At 42.1% G+C, this 24,723-nt stretch overlaps 1 protein-coding gene across 4 annotated transcripts; it reads left to right on the forward strand.

Moving 5' to 3' along the window:
* The first annotated feature begins 435 nt into the window (after positions 1-435).
* Positions 436-18,212, forward strand: LOC115203961 (TNF receptor-associated factor 2). Of its 4 annotated transcripts, none has more exons than XM_029769081.1 (13): positions 436-644; positions 1,516-1,565; positions 2,890-3,100; positions 4,418-4,496; positions 6,542-6,640; positions 6,903-7,064; positions 7,211-7,285; positions 7,501-7,575; positions 7,740-7,826; positions 8,486-8,962; positions 13,985-14,162; positions 14,399-14,547; positions 14,783-18,212. In XM_029769081.1, the coding sequence occupies exons 3-13, from the start codon at positions 2,913-2,915 to the stop codon at positions 14,999-15,001; spliced, it is 1,788 nt and encodes a 595-aa protein (XP_029624941.1). In that variant the 5' UTR covers positions 436-644; positions 1,516-1,565; positions 2,890-2,912; the 3' UTR covers positions 15,002-18,212. The 4 variants fall into 4 exon arrangements, with proteins under 4 accessions (XP_029624941.1, XP_029624940.1, XP_029624943.1 ...); XM_029769083.1 differs by lacking the exon at positions 436-644 and adding an exon at positions 652-837; XM_029769080.1 differs by lacking the exon at positions 1,516-1,565.
* The last annotated feature ends 6,511 nt before the right edge of the window (positions 18,213-24,723 follow it).

The raw sequence follows: 24,723 nt of genomic DNA on the forward strand, positions 1-24,723 counted from the left end.
GTCACGTTTCACTTCTGAAGATAGTCCTGTTGATCTATTATTTTGAATGTTTTTCTTTCACCAGTTGCGGTGGCAGTTGCTAGGCCTACAATTTATAGCTACCTCAAATGCTGACTTGAGGAACTGTATCTCATGAGGTATGCTTATATAGTAACTATACTGGAATTTGGTATAAATAATAGTCAAGTGTTAGAAATTGTATAACATATAAAATTATGCAAATCTAAACTGTAGAATTGATCCATATCTCTATATTTTTAGTATGAATATACTTTAATTTGAGTCTAATATGAAACTTTTAGAAAAGGAATACCGTTAGGAATGCATCCCCCTTTACAGGCTCACGTTTGGTCTGGCTGTCAAGCCAATCCCAATGATTTATATAGAGCCTGCACATCATTGGTCAGCCCATGTTCAGGCTGCACATGACGTAACACCCACACAGCACAGTGCAATGGCGAAGTTGAACAATAACAGCCCTAGCTAGCTTCTCGGTACAATATGTATTATGTCGTTAACATTAAAGAAAACCGAATCATTCTTCTGCAGAGTCACATGCAACATTTGTACATTTAACGCCCGCGGGGCTGCGACGAGAAGGAGCATTCTACTACCCCTGCAAGCGATGAGGGTTTAAAACGCTGGTAAATGTCGCGTAATTGCCCTTCGTCCATTTTCAATACGAAACCTTTTCGACATCAAACTGGTTTGTGCACCTGCTTTTTAAAGAGGCGTGGCGGCAGACGTGTAGGGTACCACTTCCAGCTAAAGATGCTGATAGCTATAGCAACGACAACAGGGGAAAGCGGAAGGGCGACAACAATGGATTTGCGATTTGTAAGCATCATTCGGATTGTCTTGACTACGCCGAGCATTTCGTTTGTGGTGACATGACGATCAACTGTTCCCGACACGAATGTAGCTCGAGCGACATGGCGCTATGACTGCTGACTCGAAATGTAAACAAAGGGAGACGGGCCTTATGCCATCTCTATAGGCCTGGCTAGCTGCATTGAAGTTGTCGTTGATAGTGTCAATGACTGTCTTTATGCACGGTGCATGTACTAGTACAAGCATACCATGTGATGGATCGTGTGTCAGTTGTACCGTAATGTTTCAAATGGGTGTTTTAAAATGATTTGTTTCTATATTTTCTAGTACAACAATGACAAGCTTTTTGGAATGTCAAAGGATTAGGCTAGATGCCATACCTTGCAGTTATTTGGCTATAATGCCACCATTTAAACAAGCAATATTGGCTCGCTTTTGTTACCTATCAGATCTGCCAAATTGTCTCTCTGACATGACTGAAGTAGTATTATATTAGTGGGTCTTTCCACGAAAAGAGTGCATTTTGCATCCCTTTGATATTTTAAGTAGAACTTGTGCACAATTATTGAATTTTAAAAGCATGTTGTATTAAATGAAGTGCCATTTAATACAGACCTCATGGAGAATTCAATACAATCTCAGCATTTTGTCATGTCCCTCCATGCACCCTCTGTACCTTTCTAGGAAGATTTGAACCCCAACTCCCAAGTTTTCACCAGCGTCGTAAAGCCCAGGTGATTTTGTTGCTTTGAGTCATTTCTGAAGAGTATTATTTATGTGATTAGTGATTAATTTACTCCTGTCTCATTTTAAGGTTAACCCAGTTACGTGAACTACTCGTTACATGGTGGAACTATTCCTTTTTAAATAGTTTTTTTCAAAAAACATTGAACATCTAATAGTCAAATCAGTGTAAAAGCAGGTCAGATGGTTCTCCTCGCATTGGCCATTTTCTAGTGTTTTGTGGTGTTACGTTCCCCAGCATGAAAATGAAAAATTGTCACTCAAACAGAAGGGGGAACTATCAACATTGTCACTGACAACAACCAAAACAGAAAAGGTGGGGTTTTAGGAGGGGTTCTGAAAGGTGGGTATCTACTGAAGTTGACTAACAACAACTGGGACCTAAAAGACCCACCATGAGCACCCACTAAATTTTCCCAAGAACAGAAGAACAAAATAATTACCCACACCTTAAAGAGAGGAAGCAAAACAGGGAAGATCAGATAAAGGATTGTTTTTTGAGAAATCAAATAGGGCACTCCAACTAAAGCTGTTAACCCTCCACATCTCTCAAGAGCACTGAGTCAGCCACTCTTAAATATCACCTGGGCCAGCACAGGTGGAACACCTTCCAACTAACGAGATGACAAGCTAGCACACTGACTAAACGAGGTGACGCCAATCAGTGCAGCTAAAGAGCTAACGTCCAACCTCGAAATATACATGGAAAACCCAATGCCTGTTGCAGTGGAAAGCTGAGCGGGTCGAGCATAACACATCAACCCCGTTACCTATAGATAGGCTAGAAATGTTTTAACAATATTTTGTGAAGCTTGCATTCTATTGCCCCTCCCTGTTCCGCACAACATGCTTCCGTTCCCCCTGTCACAAGGGGATTTATGGCATATTTAGATTAATTTGTCAGACCTGATACAGTCAACCCTGTTATTTTATTTCGGCACTTAATTGTCACTTACTATAGTATTTTTTTTCTTTAACCCCTTGATGGGAAAATGTGTTTTTTTACAAAAGAAATTGACAAAGTTACACTTCTCAAAAGGCACCGAATTGGTGGAATGACCCTAGTGTCATATCAAGAAAAATCAGTATGTAGCGGTACCTTCTGCACCTTCCTTTAGCTTAACCAGTATTAACCAGTATTATAGTTTGATTTCAAAAAGAGACTCAGAAGAAGATGGCAAATGGAAACCTGCACACACTGATCATTCTAGCTTTATCATGTCATCAACACATAGAAAAACCTACCTTGTCATGTCAATACCTCATAGTAGTGTTTTCATATTTATTTTGACTCTGTGACATTGTTGTTGCCAGGTCTGAGGCGTACTGAGTGAATCATGGCCACGCAAGAACCATCCCCTCCATCGTCCATGGAGAGCAACAAACCCGGCTTCCCCAAGAAGATCCTGGCCAATAAGCTGGAGGATAAGCACCTTTGTAACTGCTGTCACAACTTGCTGCGGAGGCCCTTCCAAGCCCAGTGTGGACACCGCTTCTGTTCCTACTGCTTCAATATGACTGTCAGGTAGGTGTTCAAAGAGTGTATCTCAATTGTATACAATCGTCTTTATTGTCTCCTTTCCCTGTAATGTGTATGTGCTGGTCTGGTAAAACTTTTGACTATTGAAATGCCCCCCAAGATATGATGCTTGATGAGTACACTGAGTGTACAAAACATTAAGGACACCTGCTCTTTCCATGACATAGACTGACCAGGTGAATCCAGGTGAAACCTATGATGCCTTATTGATGTCACTTGTTAAATCCACATTAATCAGTGCAGATGCAGGGGAGGAGATGGGTTAAATAAGGATTTTTAGGCCTTGAGACATGGATTGTGTATGTGTGCCATTCAGAGGATGAATGGGCAAGACAACATATTTAAGTGCCTTTGAACGGGGTATGGTAGTAGGAGGTGCACTGGTTTGTGTCAAGAACTGCAACGCTGCTGAGTTTCTCACGCTCTACAGTTTCCTGTATCAATATGGGTCCACTACCCAAAGGATATCCAGCCAGTGGTGTAAAGTAGTTAAGTAAAAATAGTTTAAAGTACTACTTAAATATTTTTTTAGGGTATCTGTACTTTACTATTTAAATTTTGGACAACTTTTACTTCACTACATTCCTGAAGAAAATTAGGTACTTTTTACTCCATACATTTTCCCTGACACCCAAAAGTACTAGTTACATGTTGAATGCTTAGCAGGACAGGAAGATGGTCCAATTCACGCCCTTCTCAAGAGAACATCTCTTATCGTCCCTACTGCCTCTGATCTGGCGGACTCACTAAACACAAATGCTTCGTTTGTTAATGATGTTGGAGTGTGCCCCTGGCTATCCGTACATTTAAAAAAAAATGTAATGGTGCCGTCTGGTTTGCTTAATATAAGGAATTTGAAATTATTTTTACTTTTACTTTTGATGCTTAAGTATATTTTAGCAATTCAATTTACTTTTGATACTTAAGTATATGTAAAACCAAATACTTTTAGACTTTTACTCAAGTAGTCTTTTACTGGGTGAGTCATTTTCTATTAAGGTATCTTTACTTTTACTCAAGTATGACAATTGGGTACTTTTTCCACCACTGCATCCAGCCAACTTGACACAATTGTGGGAAGCATTGGAGTCAACATGGGCCAGCATCCCTGTGGAATGCTTTCGACACCTTGTATAATCCATGCCCCGACGAATTGAGGATGTTCTGAGGGCAAAAGAGGGGGGCTGGGTGCAACTCAATGTAAGGAGTGTTTTGTACACTCAGTGTACGTTACACATTTGACAATATGACACACTGTACTGTTCTTTTGTACTGTTTGTTGACATCGTATTCCCATTGCAGAGATGGACCTCAGAAATGCAATGCTTGTATCAAAGAGGACATTTTTGAAGAGCCCACGTCAATTCTAAAACAAGGCTGTGTAAGTGTCTACAATGTTGGTCTTTGTGAACATATAGGCACACTTGCTCTTGAACACATACAGTGCATTAGGAAAGTATTCAGTCCCCTTGGCTTTTTCCACATTTTGTTACGTTACAACCGTATTCTAAAATGGATGTAAAAAAAAAAAAAAAAAATCCTAATCAATCCACACACAACACCCGATAATTGAAAAAGTGAAAACAGGTTTTTAGAATTGTTTACAAATGTATTAAAAATAAAAAACAGAAATACATTATTTTCAGAAGTATTCAGACTCTTCGCTATGAGACTTGAAATTGAGCTCAGGTGCATCCTGTTTCCATCGATCATCCTTGAGATGTTTCTACAACTTGATTGGAGTCCACCTGAGGTAAATTCGATTGATTGGACATGATTTGGAAAGGCACACACATGTCTATATAAGGTCCCACAGTTGACAGTACATGTCAGAGCAAAAACCAAGCCATGAGGTCGAAGAAATTGTCCGTAGCGCTCCGAGACAGGATTGTTTCGAGGCAAAGCACAGTGGCCTCCATCATTCTTAAATGGAAGAAGTTTGGAACCACCAAGACTCTTCCTAGAGCCTGCCACCCAGCCAAACTAAGCAATCGGGGGAGAAGGGCCTCAGGGAGGTGACCAAGAACCCGATGGTCACTCTGACAGAGCTCTAGAGTTCCTCTGTAGAGAAGGGGTGACCTTCCAGAAGGACAACCATTTCTGCAGCGCTCCACCAATCAGGCCTTTATGATAGAGTTGCCTGACGGAAGCCACTCCTCAGTAAAATGCACATGACAGCCCACTTGGAGTTTGCCAAAAGGCACCTAAAGACTCTCAGACCATGAGATACAAGATTGTCTGGTCTGATGAAACAGATTGAACTCTTTGGCCTGAATGCCAAGCATCACTTCTGGAGGAAACCTGGCACCATCCCTACGGTGAAGCATAGTGGTGGCAGCATCATGTTGTGGGGATTTTTTTCAGCGGCAGGGACTGAGAGACTAGACAGGATTGAGGGAAAGATGAGCGGAGCAAAGTACCAAGAAATCCTTGATGAAAACTTGCTCCAGAGAGCTCAGGACCTCAGACTGGGACTGAGGTTCACGTTCCAACAGGACAATGACCCTAAGCACACAGCCAAGACAACGCAGGAGTGGCTTCGGGATAAGTCTCAGCATGTCCTTTAGTGGCCCAGCCGGAGCCCGGACTTGAACCTGATCAGACATCTCTGGAGAGACCTTAAAATAGCTGTGCAGCGATGCTCCCCATCCTACCTGACAGAGCTTGAGAGAATCAGCAAAGAAGAATGGGAGAAACTCCCCAAATACAGGTGTGCCAAGCTTGTAGGGTCATACCCAAGAAGACTCGAGGCTGTAATCGCTGCCAAAAGGTGCTTCAACAAAGTACTGAGTAAAGGGTCTGAATACTTATGTAAATGTGATATTTCAGTAAAAACATTTTTTAGAAATGTGCAAAAATGTCTTACAGTTCTTGCTTTGTCATTATGGGGTATTGTTTGTTGATTGATGAGGGGGGAAAAAACGATTTAATACGTTTTAGAATAAGGCTATAACGTAACAAAATGTAGGAAAAAATCAAGGGGTTTTCAAATGCACTGTATTTAAAAGATGTCAATCTCTTGGAGCTTCTTCTTCAGTCTTTTATTCCAGTGTCAGTTCATCGTCCCAAAGAAAAAGTGAGATCTAAATGTATCCTTTAAATACTGGTGATGTCATTCAATGTTTTTACACTGGTTTTATAAAAGCCCTGTCATTCAGAAGTAATGTCTAGCTGGTGTTATCCGTGTGTATAGTAGCTTCTCCTTGTGTTGTATAATGCAAAGGTAGTGCCAGTGCGTCCACGTTATTTGGAGCGTGTGCACTTATCTCTCTCTCGCACACACGCACACACACACACACACACACATGCGCACACACACATGCACACACACACACACCTCGCAATCATAAATGATGCGTTTGGAAAACAGGACAGATTAACTGTAACAGCAAAAGCCTCCATTTTTGTTTGCTCTCACTTCTGCAGGCTTTTCCTGACAACGCAGCTCGAAGAGAGGTCGAAAACCTCTCTGCTGTCTGCATCAACGAAGGTTGCACTTGGAAAGGCAATATTAAAGAATACGAGGTTGGTTGCCTGTTTTTTAGACTGATTATCAACCTTTTCATCGTTCAAACGATGCATTTAGACAGACAGGCATTATTGAAAGAAGGAGCACCACCCATGTGGCAGAAATTCTTGTAAGCAATGCATCTCAGTACTGTAGTGTATGTCTGGGCTTTGCTTTGCTCTTTTGTCACGATCAGTTTGACCGAAGATCCTTGGTTACACTGTTATGAACGTATACTAAAGCCAAGTGAATCCTAACTTTATTTTCGGTCTCTTACAGTTGAGCCACGAAGAGAAGTGTGAGTACACGATCATCCCCTGCCCTTCCTGTAAAGAGCGGATCCGCTTCAACGAACAGGAACGCCACAACGAGCGAGAGTGCCCTGAGAGAACCCTCAACTGCAAGTACTGCAAGGAACCATTTCATTTCAAAAACATCAAGGTGAGAAATAATGCAGGCTCTGAGAGAACGTCCATCCGTCTGTTGGTTGTTAACTCTCAAATGGCTGGTTTATGATCGCGTCAAGATTGCAAGGAGTCGTAGCATCAATTTGTGTAAGAAGCTATACAAAAACACGTCCTTTTTAGGCCCACGACGAGATCTGCCCCAAGTACCCCATGATCTGTGAAGGCTGTGCCAAGAAGAAAATCCCCAGGGAGAAGGTGAGTTCTTAAATCTTCAACACACACAATATAGCCGATTTTATATTGTCATTGGGAACTTGTGACTGAATGCATTTGGAAAATGCATGACAGAAAAGGAAGCACAGTATTGAGAGAAAAACAATCCACACTATTTTAAGAAGGAGGATGTTTGAAATGGCTGTAGAACTTGTCAAATCATTGTCTTTTTTTCTTCTTTGGCTTTTTCCCCCAAGTATGTGGACCACATTAAGTTCTGCAGCAAATTCAGAACGCCATGCAGATTCCATGTTGTTGGGTGTGATATGTCAGTAAGTAGCTTTCTTATCTTTTCAGAGCTATGGTTTTAACCAATCCTAATGAAACAACAAGGTTGTTACTGTGTAATTACCATTTGACCATGTTATTTCTTAGTTAATACCTGGTTAAAGTGCTACTGTTAAAACAGCTGTCCTCTCCCCCGCTCTCTGTGCAGGTAGAGAAGGAGAGGATCCACGACCATGAGAGGGCCTGCGCATACGAGCACCTCAACCTGCTGCTACACTACATTATGGGCATGAAGGTGAGGGTGAGCATGGATGTAGTGGAGCGGAAATGCTGTTTATAAACCTTTTTATTTGGTGAATAGCAGTGTACACACCTATTACGCTAAATTATGGTTGGTGGCATGAGCATTTACTTAGCAGTTACGTTAGCGTTAGCATTTAGATTAGCTTTAGCATTTACTTGCCTCGTCAAATCAAAGTTTATTGGTCGCATGCACAGTTTAACAGATGTTATAGCGGGTGCAGCAGAATGTTTGGTACTAGCTCCTAACAATGCAGTAAAATGTCAATGAAGTAGACAAATAATTAAAATAAAAAATTGTAAATCAAGAAACATCGGAAAACAAATCGAATTAACATGAAATAGCACAGTAACAGTAATCCAAATGCAATCTATGCGTATGTACACCGGATATGTTCACCCAAAAATGGTATGTACGCAGTAGATATATTCGAGTGAACTATGTCGAGAATACAGTGTATAAATAAATATCTGGTGCGTATAAACAGTGTAACTAAAATGCAATGTACAGTAGTAGAAGTATGAGAATGAGCTTTGTCGAGAATACAGTATTTAAATCCACAGTATCTTCTGTCTCCTAGTCTACGATCAGCTCCTTTTTGTTTTGTTGAGGGAGTGGTTATTTTGTCTGTGTTTACTTACGTATCCCTGAAGGTGAGCATGGAGGGCCTGCAGCCGCAGGGACTGGAGCTAGCCGGACACAAGCTCCTGGACCTCCACCGTTCCCTCAGGGAGCTGGAGGTCCGCGTCTCCCAACTCAGCACCACCTCGATCGGGCCTCCCGTGCAGGGGGCCACCTCCTCCTCTTCCTCCTCAGGTCTCCCCGGGCCTCCTACCCCGGCTCTTCCTCTGCCTCCACCTCCCGCCCCGGTCCCAACCCTGACCGTGTCCACCTCCTTCACCCCCCTGCCTAGCTCGGTGGGGGCGGCCCTGGAGCTGCAGCTCCACAGTGAGAAGACCAAGGTGGCGGAGCTGGGACGCAGGTGCACTGACCTGGAGGTGAAGGTGGGGACGTTTGAGAATGTGGTGTGTGTGTTGAACCGAGAGGTAGAACGCTTCACCACCACCATGGAGGCAGGTAACAGACAGCATCGCCTGGACCAGGATAAGATTGAGGCCCTGAACAACAAGGTAGGAATGAAGACCCTGAAGCAGAAATTAAATTGTAATTTGCTTTATAGAGTCCCTTTCCAACATTTAAAGACGTCCTCCAGCGATTTGTTTTACTTTTATTGTTGAAAAGCGATTTCCCAAGTATAAATACCGTAAAGTACACACACTAAAGGGTAAAAAAAATGTTTTTGAGAAAAATAGTTAAAAAAAATAAAAATTACACAGCTGCAAACTTCAAACAGTAGGGCATTCAAGCAGTTGGTCTGATAGGAATCCTTACTTACTTACTCCTTACTTAATGAACCAAAGAGGAGAAATGAAGAGCAAAACAGGTCCCGCCCCCTCACTGGTCCAATGTCATGACTTACATGTAAAGTTGAAGTCAGTAGTTTACATACACTAGCCAAATACGTTTAAACTCAGTTTTTCACAATTCCTGATATTTAATCCTAGTAAAAATTCCCTGTTTTAGGTCAGTTAGGATCACCACTTTATTTTAAGAATGTGAAGTGTCAGAATAATAGTAGAGAGAATGATTTATTTCAGCTTTTATTTCTTTCATCACATTCCCAGTGGTTCAGAAGTTTATATTAGAGGTTGACCGATTATGATTTTTCAACACCGATACCGATTATTGGGGGACCAAAAAAAACCGATGCCGATTAAACGGCAGATTTTTTATATATATTTTGATATATATATATTTGTAATAATGACAATTACAACAATACTAAATGAACAATGAACACTTTTATTTTAACTTAATTTAATACAGAAATAAAATCTATTTAGTCTCAAATAAATAATGAAACATGTTTAATTTGGTTTAAATAATGCAAAAATCAAGTTTTGGAGAAGAAAGTAAAAGTGCCATATTTGCCATGTAAAAAGCTAACGTTTAAGTTCCTTGCTCAGAAGATGAGAACATATGAAAGCTGGTGGTTCCTTTTAACATGAGTCTTCAATATCCCCAGGTAAGAAGTTTTAGGTTGTAGTTATTATAGGACTATTTCTCTCTATAAAAATTGTATTTCATATACCTTTGACTATTGGATGTTCTAATAGGTACTTTATTTTTGCCAGCCTAATCTCGGCAGTTGATAGGCTTGAAGTCATAAACAGCGCAATGCTTGAAGAACAGCGAAGAGCTGCTGGCAAATGCAGTAAAGTGCTGTTTGAATGAATGCTTATGAGCCTGCTGCTCCATACCACCTCTGTCAGACTGCTCTATCAAATCATAGACTTAATTATAATATAATAACACACAGAAATACGAGCCTTAGGTCATTAATATGGTCAAATCCGGGAACGATCATTTAGAAAACAAAACGCTTATTCTTTCAGTGAAATACGGAACCGTTCCGTATTTTATCTAACGGGTGGCATCCATAAGTCTAAATATTGCTGTTACATTGCACAACCTTCAATGTTATGTCATAATTATGTAAACTTCTGGCAAATTAGTTCGCAACGAGCCAGGCGGCCCAAACTGTTGCATATACCCTGACTCTGCGTGCAATGAATGCAAGAGAAGTGACACAATTTCCCTAGTTTAATATTGCCTGCTAACATGAATTTCTTTTAACTAAATATGCAGGTTTAAAAAAATATACTTCTGTGTATTGATTTTAAGAAAGGCATTGATGTTTATGGTTAGGTACATTCGTGCAACGATTGTGCTTTTTTCGCAAATGCGCTTTTGTTAAATCATCCCCCATTTGGCGAAGTTGGCTGTCTTTGTTAGGAAGAAATAGTCTTCACAGAGTTCGGAACGAGCCAGGCGGCCCAAACTGCTGCATATACCCTGACTCTGTTGCACAGAACGCAAGAAAAGTGACACAATTTCCCTAGTTAAAAGAAATTCATGTTAGCAGGCAATATTAACTAAATATGCAGGTTTAAAAATATATACTTGTGTATTGATTTTAAGAAAGGCGTTGATGTTTATGGTTAGGTACACATTGGTGCAACGACAGTGCTTTTTTTGCGAATGCGCTTGTTAAATCACCCGTTTGGCGAAGTAGGCTATGATTCAATGATAAATTAACAGGCACCCCATCGATTATATGCAATGCAGGACAAGCTAGATAAACTAGTAATATCATCAACCATGTGTAGTTAACTAGTGATTATGTTAAGATTGATTGTTTTTTATAAGATACGTTTAATGCTAGCTAGCACCTTACCTTGGCTCCTTGCTGCACTCGCATAACAGGTAGTCAGCCTGCCACGCAGTCTCCTCGTGGAGTGCAATGTAATCGGCCATGATCGGTGTCCAAAAATGCCGATTACCGATTGTTATGAAAGCTTGAAATCGGCCCCAATTAATCGGCCATTCCAATTAATCGGTCGACCTCTAGTTTATATACACTGAATAAGTATTTGTTAGCATTGCCTTTAAATTGTTTAACTTGGGTCAAACGTTTCGGGTAGGATCCCACAAGCTTCCCACAATAAGTTGGGTGAATTTTGGCCCATTCCTCCTGACAGAGCTGGTGTAACTGAGTCAGGTTTGTAGGCCTCCTTGCTCGCACACGCTTTTTCAGTTCTGCCCACCAATGTTCTATAGGATTGAGGTCAGGGCTTTGTGATGGCCACTCCAATACCTTGACTTTGTTGTCCTTAAGCCATTTTGCCACAACTTTGTAAGTATGCTTGGTTTCATTGTCCATTTAGAAGACCCATTTGCGACCAAGCTTTAACTTCCTGACTGATGTCTTGAGATGTTGCTTCAATATATCCACATCATTTTCCTCCCTCATAATGCCATCTATTTTGTGAAGTGCACCAGCCCCTCCTGCAGCAAATCACCCCCACAACATGATGCTGCCACCCCCGTGCTTCACGGTTGGGATGGTGTTCTTCGGCTTGCAAGCCTCCCCCTTTTTCCTCCAAACATAACGATGGTCATTATGGCCAAACAGTTATATTTTTGTTTCATCAGACCAGAGCACATTTCTTAAAAAAATACAATATTATTCCTCATATGCTGGTGCAAACCGTAGTCTGGCTTTTTATGGTGGTTTTGGAGCAGTGGCTTCTTCCTTGCTGAGCGGCCTTTCAGGTTATGTCGATATAGAACTCGTTTTACTGTGGATATGGATACTTTTGTACCTGTTTCCTCCAGCATCTTCACAAGGTCCTTTGTTGTTGTTCTGGGATTGATTTGCACTTTTCGCACCACAGTACATTAATCTCTAGGAGACAGAACACGTCTCCTTCCTGAGCGGTATGATGGCTGTGTGGTCCCATGGTGTTTATACTTGCGTACTATTGTTTGTAATGATGTCAATTAGTCTATCAGAAGCTTCTAAAGCCATGACCAAATTTTATGGAATTTTCCAAGCTGTTTAAAGGCACAGTCAACTTAGTGTATGTAAACTTCTGACCCACTGGAATTGTGATACAGTGAATTATGAGTCAAATAATCTGTCTGTGAACAATTGTTGGAAAAATTACTTGTCATGCACAAAGTAGATGTCCTAACCGACTAGCCAAAACTATAGTTTGTTAACAATAAATTTGTGGAGTGGTTGAAAAACGAGTTTTAATGACTCCAACCTAAGTGTATGTAAACTTCTGACTTCAACTGTACCTGGACCACCTATTGAGATGTGCCTTTTTGTTAAGTAAATCAGGTGTTAAATATGGTGAAAAGGAGACTGGAGTGCCACTTTAAATTCAATGGCATGACTCACTTAAGCAATAATACATGAGAGGCCAAGTGTTATTACATTTTTATCATGGCTGTGAAATGGGCATACCCAACCACAGCCATGATAGAAATGTCATAACACATGGCCTCGAGTGTATTATTGCTTTTATACAATGGGTTACCAGCATTAAAAATCTAGATTATTTCCCAAACCATACATTTTTCAACAAAACGTGATGCTACATTCACTAACAGTGGTTGTCAAGAGATATTTTAGGCATTCTATGGTTGTTAGTTGACTGCCATGTAAAGCAAAACTACCCAGGCACTGGTAGTTCCAGATCCTTGGTTTCTAGGGATGCTGTCCATGGTTCTGAAAACAGTGCACGTCTGGTCTATCCATAGGGAAATTGAATGCCAGTTTGAAACATTTTATGGGGGCGCTGTCCATGGATCTGAATACAGAGCTGAAACATTGTAGCAAAGACATTGATAAGGCAGATCAGAAAAGAAACCACAATGACATTGTTTTTCGGATGGTCACAGCATCGACAGCTTTATTTCTGATGCTGAATTGCACATTTCCACGTGGGGCAGAGCTCATTCCCCTAGTTTCTCATACATGCAGGCACAACGATTCTCTCTGTCTCTTTCCATTGGATTGTTGTGGTTCCTGGTTTCTTCATTTTTGTCTTCTTTTATTACGAATGAGTCTGGCTTCAGTTTGCAATTTCCTTCATTGCCTTTTCGGCCAAAGTGCAACTGCAAATCAAGCCACACCTTATTCAGTAGGGGGCGTAGAAACTCCGGAGAATATCACACGTCTCGTGTTTTGAAACGGTTGCCAGATCGATGTTTATCCCCTTGTCTGATAGCCATTCCAGAAAGCACTTCACTGCCCAGTTGGTCTGTCTTGATGTCGCAAGCTTCTTCATTTTCTCTCTTTTTCTATGTCGTCTATAGCAGTGCTAACGTTACTGATTTCTGCATGTCTAACGTTAACGCTAGGCTCGGGTTGCTGGTCCACTTGCTCTTCATGTTTAATTTCTTTTCAAATCATCCTCCTCTTCTTGTTGGCACCATTCATTAAACATTAGTAGATAAAACAAATCAAAAGTAACTTTAAAATCATCCATGACGAATTACAGGTGCTAAGACTAGTAGTAGTGGTAGTGGGGTTGCTAGGTGACGACGTAAACGATGCCACTTAATAGGAATGTGGCCATGTGTATGTTGTCTCATATATCATGGGCAGGAGAGGCTCTAACAATGGGAATTCCCAACCACGCGTTGTATAATGGGGTATAAAGCTGGAGATTCAGAGTTTTTTTTGAATTCGTAGAAGCTAGCACATTGGTGTGCGAGCGTGCGTACGTGTGTCTCAGGTGCGGCAGCTGGAGAGGACGGTGGGGCTGAAGGACCTGACAGTAGCGGAGATGGAGGGCAGGCTGAGAGAGATGTCGGCCACCACATTCGACGGCGTCTTCGTCTGGAGGATCTCTGACTTCACCAAGAAGAGACAGGACGCCATCGCTGGCCGAGCCCCCGCCATGTTCTCACCAGGTATCTCCCAGAACCAGTGCTATAGACCACCTTAAGTGAGACCAGAGCTATTCCAGTCTGTTTCAATACTGAAGCCAGAACAAACTGAGTCTAATTCGAGACTACGTTGTTCCGTAGTAGTGTAAGTCATAAGGACAGCACAAAACGTAGGCTATTGTGTTTCCGATCCCAATTTTCCTCTTTCAGCCTTCTACACCAATAAATATGGCTGTAAAATATGTATTCTTCCCCAACAGCATTCTACACCAGTAAATACGGCTATAAGATGTGTCTGCGGATCTACCTGAATGGGGACGGGACAGGGCGTGGCAGTCACCTGTCTCTTTTCTTTGTGGTGATGAGAGGACTGAGTGATGCTCTGCTGAAGTGGCCCTTCAACCAGAAGGTAAGAACCGGTGGACTCGTTTATAATATGCACAGATTTGATCATATTTTTTTACATACTGAAATTCACGGCAATCTTGTAATTTATAAATCTTCAAATTGGTTTGAAAATGTTTAATAAATGTAGATTTTGCATGAAGATTTGTGATGTATAAATCAGACATGCTCATGTGGAATTCACACTTTTTGTCTCTCTCTCTCTCTCTCTCTCTCTTTCTTTCTCTCCCACTCACCAGGTGACTCTGATGCTGCTGGACCAGAGTAGCAGGGAGCACATCATCGACGCCTTCCGGCCTGACATCACTTCCTCCTCCTTCCAGAGGCCTGTGAGCGAGATGAACATCGCCAGCGGCTGCCCGCTGTTCTGCCCTCTCTCAAAGCTTGACGCCAAGAACTCCTACATCCGCGACGACATCATCTTCATCAAGGCCATTGTGGATCTCACAGGCCTTTAGATGCACCCTTTGAAGTGGAAGTGCGAGGCAACTAAGCAGCATTGTGGCCATTCAGGCTCGGTTTTGGCTGCTGTTGGTCACCATTTCGGCTCTATTTGGGTACCATTTGGGATCCATTCTGGCCTATTTCAGTCCCCTCCAGTAGTAGGGAGACTGACATGCTTGCTACTGTGTGCTGCATGCGGCTCCAGTTTGCCCAGCTCAGGAGGCCCTTGCACTGTTGTACAAGGCGGTCCTTTGCAGAGCAATTCTGTTGTAGCTCTACATATTGGTTCCTCATGGTGCTTGAACCCCACTTTAGCTCTGTATTATTTGAATCCATGGACAAGGCAACTGAACAAACAAGCAGCTCCAGAACATAGTCTCAATATTGAGTAGGACAGAACCGGTGGTATTGAAATGGGGATATGTGACGGTTGGAGGGCATCTTTTTTCTCTCTTTGTTTTCCATAAGACCTTGGAGTGAGTGAATTGTAGCCTTTAGAGGGTAGTGAAAAGAGGGATATGAACCTTTTCCCTGTCAGTGGATAAAACTGACCCACTGCTTATCGTAGAAGTAGAGCTTGGCTTGGTGTAGCAGGGTATTACATTTCTTTTCTTGTTTTCCGATCTCAACGCGAGTGATTTTGATTGTGGATGTCGTGAGCTTCTCAATGCCATTGTTGAGTACATTTGCATAGACAAACGTGGAGTTATGTTATGAATAAGAATATGGGCATTTGTTTGCCTTTTTGCGCAAATTGCATGCCTGCTATCTTTTATTGACCTGTTCGTGTTGAAGTGCTCTCTCTCTCCTTTCGTTGAGTTGCTGGAGGGCTCTTCCTTGTTAGTTGTTACACTTGTTAGTGAGTTAAACCACCTGTGATGGTGGACATTGCCTGCATGTCTTGTATCCAGGCATATATTTTTAACATATACTTAGTGTTGCGTTTCTTGTTTCTCTTTACGGGTCGAGGGTTACGGGATTGGTGGTTCGGTACATCTGTGGAAGATACAGTGGAGTTATCAGGGTGTTATAAGGCAGCTTGCCAATCAAAGCCTGAGGCATACGACAAGTGTATTTCTGTCACTGGTAAATACACCAACCTGGAAGAGCTTTCCCCCCCAGGATATGCTCAGTACAGTAGCTCACATCTCAACACATAGTACTGTGCCCCACCACAGAGGGAGGTTAATACAGGTTCAATGAACTGAAGGAATGGTGTGTTCCTTGTTTTCTGTCCGTATTACAGTACGGTACATTTGTATGTAGTTTTTCTGCTCTCTCAGCTTTGTTTCCGGTGTAAAACAAATGTGTGGCGATCAATGCGAATTTTAGCATAGACATTTGAGCGTTAGTTGAAGAGGTTAAAGTGGAAGGATAATGAGGGATGTAGCCTCGAAGTGAAAACAAGTGAATGTGGTGGTATACTTTTCCATTGGACCATAGTGGTTGAAAATCATTAATTGATGTTTTGATGTAACTCTACATAAATCCCATTAACCTGTGGGTGACAGTGAATCCTCTTAGCCTAGGTGGTGTTATTATTCATGAAGCCCCACAAATGACGCTGACCAAAATGTTAAATCAGAGGAAATCCTTTAGATCGGAATATTTCTGTAGGTTCTATGCATGTCCACCAGGGGGTGCTGATTTACCCCAATAGTCTTCCCCCTCTGGACTTGCGTCAGGGTTTTCACAGGCCTGTTTTGAAACCAGTCTTGACCTGTGTTGAAACCTCTCTGTGCATGGGAGGGTTCAATTCATATTCAGTATCGCAGTTCGTTATTGTCTTACCTCGTAGAACAATGGCGAACGCATTTATTTGCATTCGTTTGGAGGAGTATAAATAAAGATAGAGTTATTATTATGTCATATCTCTCACTGCTTCTGTATAACACAAGCAGATGCCTATATATATTCATAAGAATTTATACATATAATATCATAATGTTGAGCAATTCAATATATTGATGTTACTATACACGTATTGTTATTAATAAACATAGAATTGTTGAATATATTATTAATGATATCTATATACCTACTTTTTGTTTTTATGAGATGGTTTAAGACAGGTCTGGAAACCCCCTTAAAGTAACATATATTGGTTGAATTGCCATATTATGGTGCAACAATAAAAGCTCTGCCACATAATACCAACCATGGCACCCTATTCTTCTGGGTTAACTGGGTGGGAAAAAAACACAATATTTACATTCCTCAAAATGACCCCTTAAAGGTTCCTGCAGTAATTCTGTGTAATTTAACTCTGTTTCTCAACCTTTTATATGCCACTGGGACCAGAAAACAATGGACCCTCTTGCACCAAGAACTGACAAGTTGCTATGGTCCTTGAAGGCACTTCTGGCTACATTGTTGTCAGCTAACAATCTGAGGGACCAGTCAGCAGCATCCCAGAGACCAGTGCCGGTCCTCGGACCAGAGGTTGAGGACCACTGATATAATTTTCCTCTGAGAAAGGGTGCTTTGGTTGTTAAATGGGTAGTATTTGGTGAATACGGTGTTGTTTGGTGCTCTGATGGTTATAGACAGGGTTTGGTTCTGCGGGAGTAGATTCTGACCATGTTCATTATAGGAAGAATCGTTCCTGCAGAGGTAGCTTTTTAGCTTCAAACAGGGGAAGTTGATCAGTAAGTATAGTGCACATAACGATCAGTCCTTTACATAAATACTTATTCTTGTGCTGTGCCAAAATGCTATATTACCTCCATATTATTACAAACGTTGCATTGTAAGTTGTACTTGTATTCTATGCTCAAATATGGTGCCAAATATGCTTGGAGAATAATGTGTATTTAAGGTTTATGGTTTGTATTCTTGCTTCATTCCAGTATAATGCATGGGTCACTTTTGGAACCAGCTAGACTGATGGAGATGTCAATTTAGTATGTTAAGCAAAATATCTCCTTACAGTACGATCATATATCTTTCTTTAGGTGTCTGAATGTAAAGCCTTAATGCAGTGTTTCTGTGAGAGGAAAACAGTTCGGCAGTTCCGTTTTAACAGTTGTTGATGCAGCTGAATTGAATTAACTTTAATTGTGCACTTTGTATTATTTAAAGGTATCCACAGGGTACAACTTTGTTCTGTGATTGGTAAACTGTGAAGTCAGATCTATATACATTCTAATGTGTTCATTGATGTTCTCTATATACGCTATAAAGGCTCTTACAGAACATGCAGTATGCAATAAATTTGTCTTTGGATTTCTGGGTTTTGTTTGTCTTTTACCAACCGTCTGTCTGTGTCCCAAATGGAACCTATAGTGCACTACTTTTGATCTGACCCCTATCGGCCCTGGCCAATAGGGTGCCATTTACAGTAGGACAGCCTCTGAGTTCCGTCTCTTCCTCCATGTTAGACGGAGGTAGTTGTCATTGATTTTGCTGTTCCTGTATTCAACCAGAAGGGGGTGCTGCTCACCATTATTTGACTCTTATCACCATCACTACAGTTAAAATGCATGATCTTCAAACAGGAATTATTTCAGTCCTTTTGATGAGATTTGGTCATCTGGCAGAGATTCTGAGAATCTCAGATTCACTCTGAGGCAAATATCCCCTTGACCATATTCTGTACCTTCTAAAGGAACTATGTGCTCTGTTCAATCTGTAAAACTGAGTGAGGTGTTACAGATTATGCAATAGAAATGTAAAGGTAATTTCCGATTGAGCTGATTGACATATGCAGCATTTACCAGGAATGTAATCTCTGCAAAAGCGGGAACGTTGCTGTTAAATTACAATATTAAAGCGGAACTTCCAAGATATGGAATTCCTTACAATCAAATGCCGACCTCATTATCTACCAAGAGAATTCTCTTTGATTATAATCACAGTCGTGTACATCCCCCCCAAGCAGACACCTCGACGGCCCTGAAAGAACTTCATTGGACTCTATGTAAACTGGAAACCACATATCCTGAGGCTGCATTTATTGTTTCTGGGGATTTCAACAAGGCTAATCTGAAAACCAGGCTCCCTAAATTTTATCAGCATATCGAATGACCGACCCGGGCTGGAAAAATTCTGGATCACTGTTACTCAAACTTCCGCGATGCATACAAAGCCCTCCCTCGCCCTCCTTTCAGCAAATCTGACCACGACTCCATTTTTGTTGCTCCCAGCCTATAGACAGAAACTTAAACAGGAAACGCCCGTGCTCAGGTCTGTTCAACGCTGGTCCGACCTATCTGATTACACGCTTCAAGATTGCTTCGATCACATGGACTGGGATATGTTCCAGATAGCGTCGATCAACAACATTGATGTATACGCTGATTTGGTGAGCGAGTTTATAAGCAAGTGCATCAGTGATGTTGTACCCACGGCGACAATTAAAACCTTCCCCAACCAGAAACCGTAGATTGATGGCAGCATTCGCGCAAAACTGAAAGCACGAACCAGTGCTTTTAATCAGGGCAAGGCGACCGGAAACATGACCGAATACAGTGTAGCTATTCCCTCCGCAAGGCAATCAAACAAGCTAAGCATCAGTATAGAGACAAAGTAGAGTCACAATTCAACGGCTCAGATACGAGAGGTATGTGGCTGGGTCTACAGTCAATCACGGACTACAAAAAGAAAACCAGTCCCGTTCTCGGACTCCAATGTTTTGCTCCCAGACAAACTAAACAACTTCATGTTCGCTTTGAGGATGATGCAGTGCCACCGACACGGCCCGCTACCAAAACCTGCAGACTCTCCTTCACCGCAGCCAACGTGAGTAAAACATTTAAACGTGTTAACCCTCGCAAGGCTGCCGGCTCAGACGGCATCCCTAGCCGCGTCCTCAGAGCATGCGCAGACCAGCTGGCTGGTGTGTTTACGGACATATTCAATCAATTCCAATCCCTGTCTGCTGTTCCCACATGCTTCAAGAGGACCACCATTGTTCCTGTTCCCAAGAAAGCAAAGGTAACTGAGCTAAACGACTATCGCCCCGTAGCACTCACTTCCATCATCATGAAGTGCTTTGAGAGACTAGTCAAGGATCATATCACCTCAACCCTACCTGACACCCTAGACCCCTTCCAATTTGCTTACCACCCCAATAGGTCCACAGACGATGCAATCTCAATCACACTGCCCTAGCCCATCTGGACAAGAGGAATAACTATGTAAGAATGATGTTCATCAACTACAGCTCAGCATTCAACACCATAGTACCCTCCAAACTCGTCATTAAGCTCGAGACCCTGGGTCTCAACCCCTCCCTGTGCAACTGGGTCCTGGACTTTGACTGGCCGCCCCAAGGTGGTGAGGGTAGGAAACAACATCTCCACCCCGCTGATCCTCAACACTGGGGCCCCACAAGGGTGCGTTCTCAGCCCTCTCCTGTACTCCCTGTTCACCCATGACTGTGTGGCCATACACGCCTCCAACTCAATCATCAAGTTTGCAGACGACACTACAGTGGTAGGCTTGATTACCAACAACAACGAGACGGCCTACAGGGAGGAGGTGAGGGCCCTCGGAGTGTGGTGCCAGGAAAAAAACTCACACTCAACGTCAACAAAACAAAGGAGATGATCGTAGACTTCAGGAAAAAGCAGAGGGAGCACCCCCCTATCCACATCGACGGGACAGTAGTGGAGAAAGTGGAAAGATTTAAGTTCCTCGGCATACACATCATGGACAAACTGAAATTGTCCACCCACACAGACAGCGTGGTGAAGAAGGTGCAACAGCGCAACAGTGCCTCTTCAACCTCAGGAGGCTGAAAAAATGATGCTTGTCACCAAAAACCCTCACAAACTTTTACAGATGCGCAATCGAGAGCATCCTGTCGGACTGTACCACTGCCTGGTACGGCAACTGCTCCGCCCACAACCGCAAGGCTCTCCAGAGGGTAGTGAGGTCTGCACAAAGCATCACCGGGGGCAAACTACCAGGACACCTACACCACCCGATGTCATAGGAAGGCCAAAAAGATAATCAAGGACAACAACCACCTGAGCCCCTGCCTGTTCACCCCGCTATCATCCAGAAGGCGAGGTCAGTACAGGTGCATCGAAGCTGGGACCGAGATACTGAAAAACAGCTTCTATCTCAAGGCCATCAGACTTAACTTTTTTGGAATAGGGGGCAGTATTCGGAAGTTTGGATGACTGAGGTGCCCAAAGTAAACTGCCTGTTACTCAGGCCCAGAAGCTAGGATATGCATATAATTGGTACCATTGGAAAGAAAACACTCTAATGGAGGAGAGCTGGTTTGCGCATGTGAGCGATTGCGCGCCCTTCATTGTTTTTCCTTTCTATTGAATACGCTATTGTCCGGTTGAAATATTATTGATTATTTAGACGATAGACAACCTGAGGATTAATTATAAACATCGTTTGACATGTAGAAAGAGGAGGAAGGGAAGCGCTACTAAGGTACACAATAGTAAATGTTGGTAGACAGAAGGTGCTCTTTGGTAAAAGGGTTGAGTTGGTCTTCAAAAAGAAAGGAGGACCAAGGCACTCTTCATATAATTGATTAAAATGCCTTTATTAGTATGGCATGTTCAATAGAAACAATGTTTATAAAAAACCGACGCGTTTCGGCTGCATGGCCTTCATCACATGTCGTTTGACATGTTTCGACGAACTTCGCCGGTACTATTAGGATGTATTCGTCTGCATGTTGTGACCGCCTTTGAGCCAGTGGATTACTGAACAAAACGCGCCAACAAAACTGAGTTTTTGGGACATATAGAGGGACTTTATCGAACAAAATTAACATTTATTGTGTAACAGGGACTCTTGTGACTGCAACCAGATGAAGATCATCAAAGGTAAGTGATTAATTTTATCGCTATTTCTGACTTTCATGACTCCTCTACTTGGCTTGAAAATGTTTGTATGCTTTTGTAAGCGGGGCGCTGTCCTCGGATAATCGTATGGTATGCTTTCACCGTAAAGCCTTTTTGAAATCTGACTCCGCGGCTGGATTAACAAGAAGGTAATCTTTAAACCGATGTATAACACTTGTATCTTTTTATAAATGTTTATTATGAGTATTTCTGTATTTTGAATTTGGCGCTCTGCAATTTCACCGGATGTTGTCAAGGAGGGTCGCTAGCGGAATGCCTATCCCTAAACAGCCATTGCTAACATTGAGTGGCTGCTGCCAACATACTGACTCAAATCTCTAGCCACTTTAAAACTTCTTCAGGCTAGGGTCTATTTTTCTCAATTTCCGCCTGACTGACATGCCCAAAGTAAACTGCCTGTTGCTTAGGCCCTGAAGCCAGGATAGGCATATAATTGGTACCATTGGAAAGAAAACAGTCTGAAGTTTGATGAAATGTTAAAATAATGTAGGAGACTATAACACAATAGATATGGTAGGAGAAAATCCAAAGAAAAACCAACCAGAAATACATTTTTTTTGAGAGCCCATGCTCTTCCAATGGAATGTACAGTCGTGGCCAAAAGTTTTGAGAATGACATAAATATTTATTTTCACAGTCTGCTGCCTCAGTTTGTATGATGGCAATTTCCATATACTCCAGGATGTTATGAAGAGTGATCAGATGAATTGCAATTAATTGCAAAGTCCCTCTTTGCCAAGCAAATGAACTGAATCCCCAAAAAACATTTCCACTGCATTTCAGCCCTGCCACAAACGGACCAGCTGACATCATATCAGTGATTCTCTCGTTAACACAGGTGTGAGTGTTGACGAGGACAAGGCTGGAGATCACTCTGTCATGCTGATTGAGTTCGAATAACAAACTGGAAGCTTCAAAAGGAGGGTGGTGCTTGGAATCATTGTTCTTCCTCTGTCAAATATGGTTACCTATAAGGAAACACGTGCCGTCATCATTGCTTTGCACAAAAAGGGCTTCACAGGCAAAGATATTGCTGCCAGTAAGATTGCACCTAAATCAACCGTTTATCGGATCATCAAGAACTTCAAGGAGAGCGGTTCAATTGTTGTGAACAAGGCTTCAGGGCACCCAAGAAAGTCCAGCAAGCGCCAGGACCATCTCCTAAGGTTGATTCAGCTGCGGGGCACCACCAGTACAGAGCTTGCTCAGGAATGGCAGCAGGCAGGTGTGAGTGCATCTGCACGCACAGTGAGGCAAAGACTTTTGGAGGATGGCCTGGTGTCAAGAAGGGCAGCAAATAAGCCACTTGTCTCCAGGAAAAACATCAGGGATAGACTGATATTCTGCAAAAGGTATAGGGATTGGACTGCTGAGGACTGGGGTAAAGTCATTTTCTCTGATGAATCCCCTTTTCGATTGTTTGGGGCATCCGGAAAAAAAGCTTGTCCGGAGAAGACGAGGTGAGTGCTACCATCAGTCCTGTGTCATGCCAACAGTAAAGCATCCTGAGACCATTCATGTGTGGGGTTGCTTCTCAGTCAAGGGAGTGGGCTCACTCACAATATTGCCTAAGAACACAGCCATGAATAAAGAACGGAACCAACACATCCTCCGAGAGCAACTTCTCTCAACCACCCAGGAACAGTTTGGTGATGAACAATGCCTTTTCCAGCATGATGGAGCACCTTGCCATAAGGCAAAAGTGATAACTAATTTGCTCGGGGAACAAAACATTGATATTTTGGGTCCATGGCCAGGAAACTCCCCAGACCTTAATCCCATTGAGAACTTGTGGTCAATCCTCAAGAGGCGGGTGGACAAACAAAACCCCACAAATTCTGACAAACTCCAAGCATTGATTATGCAAGAATGGGCTGCCATCAGTCAGGTGGTGGCCCAGAAGTTGATTGACAGCATGCCAGGACAGATTGCAGAGGTCTTGAAAAAGAAGAGTCAACACTGCAAATATTGACTCTTTGCATCAACTTCATGTAATTGTCAATAAAAGCCTTTGACACTTATGAAATTCTTGTAATTATACTTCAGTATTCCATAGTAACATCTGACAAAAATATCTAAAGACATTGAAGCAGCAAACTTTGTGGAAATTAATATTTGTGTCATTCTCAAAACTTTTGGCCACGACTGTATAGGGAAATAATTAAATCTAGTTCCCAGTATGCAATTCCTATGGCTTCCACTGGGTGTCAGTAGTCTTTGTTCAAGGTTTCAGACTTGTTTCTTCCAAAATGAGTAAGAAATATGAGTTTTACTTCAGGGACACAGACTTGGAAATTCGAGTATGTGTGCGCGACGAAGAGGACACGCACCTGCTAATATTGTTTTCCGATTGAACATACTTCTTTCCGTATGAAATATTGTAGTTTAAATACATTTTAGGGTATCTGAGGATTGAATAGAAACGTATTTTGACTTGCTTATACAAAGTTTAGGGGCAGCTTTTTGGATTCCTTTCTCTGCAAGTTGAACGAGTGGATTACTGTAAATCGGACAGTGCAGTTAGATTAACAAGAATTTAAGCTTTTAACCGATATAAGACACTTGTATGTACCTAAATGTTTAATATCCAGAATTGTTATGATTATTTACCAGAAGTTGTCCCGCTAGAGGGACGCCTAGCCTTTTAACCTCTGTGAACAGCTATGTCAATCATTTTGAGCAATAGTGAACCTAATAGATTCAAACATGTCAATACACTTTAGGGGGAATATCATCCCATCCAGGTGACTTCCCTTTATTCATGCTATCTAATGTGAGAGATTTGGGCTCCCAGTGAGGTGGCTTCCTCTGTTGAGAGAAGAGGAGTTTAGTCTGGCTTGATGTGGCTTTATAATCAGGGGTTAACAATTCTTTATAGAATTGGGAGAGTCTTTGATTGA

Source organism: Salmo trutta, chromosome 12, assembly GCF_901001165.1.
Source record: "Salmo trutta chromosome 12, fSalTru1.1, whole genome shotgun sequence".
Classification (NCBI taxonomy): Eukaryota; Metazoa; Chordata; class Actinopteri; order Salmoniformes; family Salmonidae; genus Salmo; species Salmo trutta.